The sequence below is a fragment of the Pleurodeles waltl genome, chromosome 12 (assembly GCF_031143425.1).
Source record: "Pleurodeles waltl isolate 20211129_DDA chromosome 12, aPleWal1.hap1.20221129, whole genome shotgun sequence".
NCBI classification, from domain to species: Eukaryota; Metazoa; Chordata; class Amphibia; order Caudata; family Salamandridae; genus Pleurodeles; species Pleurodeles waltl.
Genome location: NC_090451.1, coordinates 523,132,378 through 523,138,377, shown reverse-complemented (window position 1 = coordinate 523,138,377; position 6,000 = coordinate 523,132,378). Strand labels below are relative to the sequence as shown.

The following is a 6,000-nucleotide window of genomic DNA, read 5'->3' as shown; positions in this document are numbered from 1 at the left end:
GCCAGTGCAGAAGAGTCACACATGAGAAAAACCTGGAGGGATGCAGAGGAGGTACTGAAAGTGTGGGAGGCCATGACCCAAACACTAATACACCTTGATCTGCAGACATGGGACCACACCACAGGTTGCCCCGGTTAGGGTATAAGAATACCTATGTGATCCATATAACATGCCCTGCATCAAAGTCTATTCATAAATAATAAATGCCCTACACGTGAGAGAACCATGGGATACACAACAGATATCACATGGAATACCGGCAGAAGTAGGCAGTAAACAAATATATACTGCAGCATCCTAGGCTTGACTTGAACTGGTGGTTTCGGGTTTAACTCTTCTTATAATGTTGATTTAACAATAAGAAAGAAACAAAAAAAGGTAGAACAACAGAATGTGTTATCAATACTTCAAATGACTTTTTGTTTTACATCCGGCAACTGCTCCGAACACGTTGTAAACAAATATTGACTTTATAACAATAAAGAAATTTGCACACAAAAAAAAGGGAGTGTTTGTGTGTAAAAACATATCCTTTGCCTGCATTAACAACATTACTAAAAATACAAAGACAGTTCCTTTCCCACCAATCAGCCAACACACTTTTCCCTGCATATAAAATTAAATGCTGACATTTCCTGTGTAGCTTTGAAAACGTAGGTTTAGAAATAGTATTGTTTATGATGTGAAAAATATGTTGTTAGGAAAGTACAGGGAATCTTTATTTGCAAGCGCAGGTGTAGGACTGGTGATGTCCGATGACTCCCCAGGCTGGCCCATTGTCATTCTGTATGTGACAATCAGCCAGCAGAGAAGATGGCAATGGGCCCATCGCAGTCTGTGCCAGGGAGAGTAAGGGGCTGCTGCAGCCCCTTAACTTCAGATGAGTGTGCTCTGGCCCCAGTAGTAAGTACTGCAGAACTTGTAAACTTGTTGCAGCAGGGGAACAGCTTAACTGGCTACAATTCCAAGAATTACGGACATAATGGGTCGGTAAAGAGGGTCATTACGGACAACGGAAGTAACTACCTAAATAACGGACAGTCCGTTAAACTTACGGACGGGTGGTCACCCTATATGTGGGGCACTACTTAGGTCCGTTTCCGGTTCATCCTTCCCTCCCATCCAGGACTGCAAGACACTGCAGGAAGAAGTACCTTGGCCCGTACTCTCCAGCCCGAGTCGGTCTAGCCCACTCGTAACTGTGACCGCAGCGACACATGCCCACTTCGGAAAACGGCTTAGACAGAGGCACGTGCAGGCTCCACAGCCAATCAGCTTTTCAGAGTTCTGTACGGCGCGCTAGAATTGGCCGAGGTGACCGCAATCTTCCAATCATAGGGCGCATTACATTGCAGCAGTACCGCCCAGTGTACGGCAACTTTCAGAACCTGTTAAAGCGCCGTATTAGATCCTCTTAGACTCGGAAATGCCGAAATGTTTTGCCAAACGTCGTGTATTAAAAGATCCTCCACAAAATTAGGCTGAGTTCACGAACGGTCCCTTGAGTAGAGAATAGCTGGTCATCCTGTTTATGAGTGATTACTGTCAAAACACTGGTAATCGGGGTGACGTCAGCGTGTGCCCACCCCAGTGCACCCATGAGTGCCGAGGTATTGGTGGAGTACAGTAGCAGTAGTTCAGAGGATGAATCGTCTTTGACAGGACCCTCTTGTTTTCTTGGTGTCTTAAGTGGCAGAAGTTCTAAAGATGATGTCAACCCTGAAAAAACTTCCCCCGCGGAGGGCGTCCAAGTGCGGTCAAGCGAGGTCCTGCCGCCACCGAGGTGAGTGGTCGTGTGCCAAGGGTACTGTAGTCTCAAAGCCTATTCGGAATGTTCATCCCAGAAGTAATGAAAATTACTCATGTATAGTTTAAGTGTTAAGTCATCGGGCCTCCTTTTTTGTAATTTTATTTTTACTCCGATCCAGCCAAGCTATATACTTCTACATGGAAATCACAAAAAGCATGTGAGACCATTCCATGCCGACACACATAAAATTTAATTAGGATGTCATTATTTACCAGATTACCAATGAGTGGTTGAAGACCAATACTTTGATGCAAATTCCAAGTTCTTTCCCGGGTTCCTTTTGTGATCGTGACGTGTTTGTAGAGAGATCTTGCGTTAATCGGCAGGCATTGGAGTTGTTTCACGGGCTTGAAGGGTGGCGGTGTGGATCTCAGTGTTGCAGGCGAAGTGGCATTGGAGGCAGTTGAAGAGTCCGACAGTGATCTGGGGGGAGGAGATGCAGCAGTTGTTGTCCTGGTTCCTGAGGGCCAAGGCCCGGAGTTCGGTGGCAGAGTATCAGCGGATGGTGGGGGAGCCATGGTTCTTGGTGCTGGGCATGGTCCAGGCGTGGACGGGCACAGATGGGATTGCCATCGGCACGCCTACTGCATGGTCACGCAGTGACTGCCATTAAGTAGGTCCTGGGATGGGACCTGAAAGATGCAGGGGCAGCACAAAAGAAGCAGGGACGTGGCGGGGGCCAGAAAGAATGCAGTGGCAGTACAAAGCAAGGAGCAGCAGGGTCAGGCAAGCACAGCTGGGCCAGACAAGGCACAGCACAGAGCGGGGGAGCTGGTCAAGATCTGCTGAGTGGGGTCGCGCAGCGGCCACCATTAAGAAGGTCCTGGGGTGGAAGGGGTGCGGTGGGGGGAAGCCGGCGGGATGCAAAGAGCAGGAAAACAGCAGGGGAGGCGTAGGGGACCTGAAAGATGCAGGGGCAGCAAAAAGGCGTGAGGAGGTGGCGTGGGCCTGTAAGAATACAGGGGCAGCACAAAGCAAGTAGCAGCAGAGCCACGCAAGCACAGCTGGACCAGACAAGGCACAGCGCAGAGCGAGGCAGTTGGTCATGACCTGCTCAGTGGGGTCGTGCACCAAACGCCATTAAGTAGGTCCTGGGGTGATGTTTTGCTTTACTGCTGACCGAGCTAAAATACACACACACACACACACACACACACACTGAAAAGAGTCAAAAGAATCTCTGGAATGCACCTCTTCGAATAAAGAAGACATTTATTAAATGACTCTGCAAGGCTCGTAAAGTAAGGTCAGTATAATTAAAAGTGCACCATTAAAATGTGTGCAACAATAAAGTGAGAACATGTACAAAGAATCTTCAGTCTATAAACAGCAAATATATACATGCAGAGGTACAGACACCTATATATATATTCATACACAATGCAAAGCAAATAATTAGTAAAAATGTATCACAGTGGGGCACAGTTGCTTCTTCATCTTTCTCTAAGTAGCTTCAAGCCGTAGACTCCAAGATCGGCAGTGGAAGAGAAAGAGATCTACCTCACGGGTTGTGAGGCATTTGACGTCTCAGTCCTGACTGAAGTCTCTGAATCTCCTACTGTCAAACCTGGGTCTCTTATATACCTTTAACAAGCCAGAGAGGAGATTTCTAGAAATCACCCCCCTCCCCAAGCTCCCTCTTATTCAAAGCTACTTCAGTCCAGCTTTGAAAGAAACACATTGGAACTGGCCAGGTTCCCAAGGTGTCCCTCCCAAAACTAAACCTTTCCCTGCCATACCATAAACATCATCCTAGTACATTCTTATCTTGCTGACCGACTCCTCCACATTATGTCCTAGCCCTTGATGAGAAAGAACACGCAGAATAAAAACATAAATGAGAAAACACGTTGCATAACATATTGTGCACAGATAAATACTTGCACTTTTAATTTGACGGTGAGGCTAAGCCTAAGCTGAATACAAAATGGAGTCTGTAACTTGTGACCACTAATGTGGCGGTAGACGCTAAGCCAAGTGCAGAGTGGTGCAACATGGAGTCAGTGGTGAAAACACAAATATCATTACAGGTGGGAGGGGCATTGTGGGAGGAGATTGGGGGGAGGCTGGCAGGAGGCAAAGAGTGGAAAAAGGCGGTGGGGGCTTGAAAGTATGCAGGGGCAGCACAAAGCAAGGAGCAGCAGGGCCAGGTAAGCAGACCTTGGCCAGACAAGGTGCAGCGCACAGAGGGGGAGCTGGTCAGGACCTTTCCACATTCTGAAGACCATGCCACTCTCGGAGACAACTTCAGCAATGCCATGACATATGTCGCCGAATGGATGAGATCCAACTGCTTGAAACTGAACACTGACAAGATGGAGGTGATCATCTTCGGAAGCAACCTCTCCCCTTGGGGTGACTCCTGGTGGCCCTCCATGTTGAGACAACCCCCAACCCTGATGGACCACGCCCACAACCTCAGCATAATCATCGACTGTAAACTCACCTTCAAACAGTAGATAAACGCAGTGGCTTCCTCTAGCTTCCACAACCTCTGCATGCTATGGACGATTTTCAGATGGATCCACATCTAAACCAGAAAGACGGTCATCCTAGCCATTATCACCAGTACACTAGACTACTGAAACGCCCTTTATGTCGGATTCCCCGCCCAGCTCCTCCACCGCCTCCGGACCATCCAGAACGCAGTAGCGAGACTCGTCCTAGACCTCCCCAGAAGGACCCACATCACCCCCCCTCATCCCCACCTCAGACATCTACACTGAGTACCAGTGAACAGGAGGTGCAAATTCAAGGCTCTTACCATTCGCATACAAAGCCCTCCACATCTGACCCAAGCTTATCAACCGCAGATTCTCCTTCCACCAGCCAATCAGGGAGCTTCATTCAACAACTCTAGCCTTCGCGCATCTCCAGAGAATCCGCCGTAGCAGAGCACACTCCTTCTCTCACCTTGCCGCCAACACCTGGAACGACCCCGGCCACACACACCTTCGCACCTCGCACATCCTTCTTGACTTCAAGAGAAAGCTCAATACATGGCTCTTTAAGGAGTAGCTACAGACGCATAGCGACATCCCTGAGAGCCTGGATATCCCCCGGGGTGATAAGCCGCGCTTTACAAATCCAGTGATTGATTGATGTGTAATAGAATACACATATAGAAGGTGCTGTTTGAATAGATGGCTGCAAATAATCTTCTTTTAAGTTTACAAGTAGGTGACAGAAGGTGGAAGAACCCCTCTAGAATGTGGGAGCTCCAAACCTGCTACTAGACTGTGGAGATCAGTCTCAACTCACCTAGTGGGGGAAGGCACCGATAGACAGTATCTCTGTGCAGTTTACAAGCGATGCTGCAAGCATCCTCAGTATTGAGGGCAGATAAAAGGAAGAAAGTAAAAATTTGTGCCAGAGTTTGTTGACAAAGACCAGATTAGGAGTTCAGACGTTGTCGGGACAGTGCAGACATTGTCAGGACTTGGTCTCTCTAAACTGATAGCAGGTTCCACACACCAGGCAGGATACACACTTGATGGAATCTTCATCAGCTTCGCATTAGGTTATATCAGAACTCCCCCTTTAGTCTGGTGAGATCACAGTTCTGTCCTCTTGGACATTTGCATTAATCATCCCACCCCCTTCACCAAAGCCCGTCTACCCAGTTTCTCATCCTGGGCCTGGCATGACATTTAACCAGATTCCCCCTCCAGACTTTTCACCAACTTGCTTTCTGCACTCTCAGACAATGTAGATATGGCTGTCTCCCAATATACTCAGTTTCTAGACACTGCCGCCAATGCACTAGCGCTGGCAAAAATGATTAAAGTGAAACGTTCTAACATTCCGGCCTCATGGTTCACTGCTGAGCTTAGGGCCCTTAACCCCTTCTGTGCCCAGGACGTAATGGTTACGTCCTGAGGCACAGTGCTGCTGTGCCCAGGACGTAACCATTACGTCCTGTGCACAGAGCCCAGAGGGAGCGCTCTCGCTCCCTCTTTGGGGTTCCCCCCCCACCCCCCCAAGTCAGGGATGGAAGGGGAAGCCCTTCCCCTCCCACCCCCGACCCCCCCAACCCCCCCTGTGACGTCAGCGCGCGAGTGCGCGCTGATTAGTCACAGGGTCTCCCCCATCGCGCTGGAAGCAGAGCTTCCAGCGCGATTGAAAAAGAAATGCTTTTGCATTTCTTTTTCAATCCCATGGGGGAGGCCCCGAGAGGCTTCAAAGGGAAG

At 48.8% G+C, this 6,000-nt stretch overlaps 1 protein-coding gene across 3 annotated transcripts in view; it reads left to right on the top strand.

Annotated features, from left to right (window-relative positions):
* Positions 1-1,349: 1,349 nt before the first annotated feature.
* The window catches only part of USB1 (U6 snRNA biogenesis phosphodiesterase 1), a 222,805-nt gene continuing 218,154 nt past the window's right edge, over positions 1,350-6,000 (top strand). The window contains exon 1 of one of the 3 annotated variants that reach the window (XM_069217438.1): positions 1,350-1,783. In XM_069217438.1, coding sequence (XP_069073539.1) covers positions 1,599-1,783 — 185 coding nt within the window. In that variant the 5' untranslated portion in view covers positions 1,350-1,598. The remainder of the gene's footprint in view (positions 1,784-6,000) is intronic. The other 2 variants (XM_069217439.1, XM_069217437.1) reach the window with 2 other exon arrangements.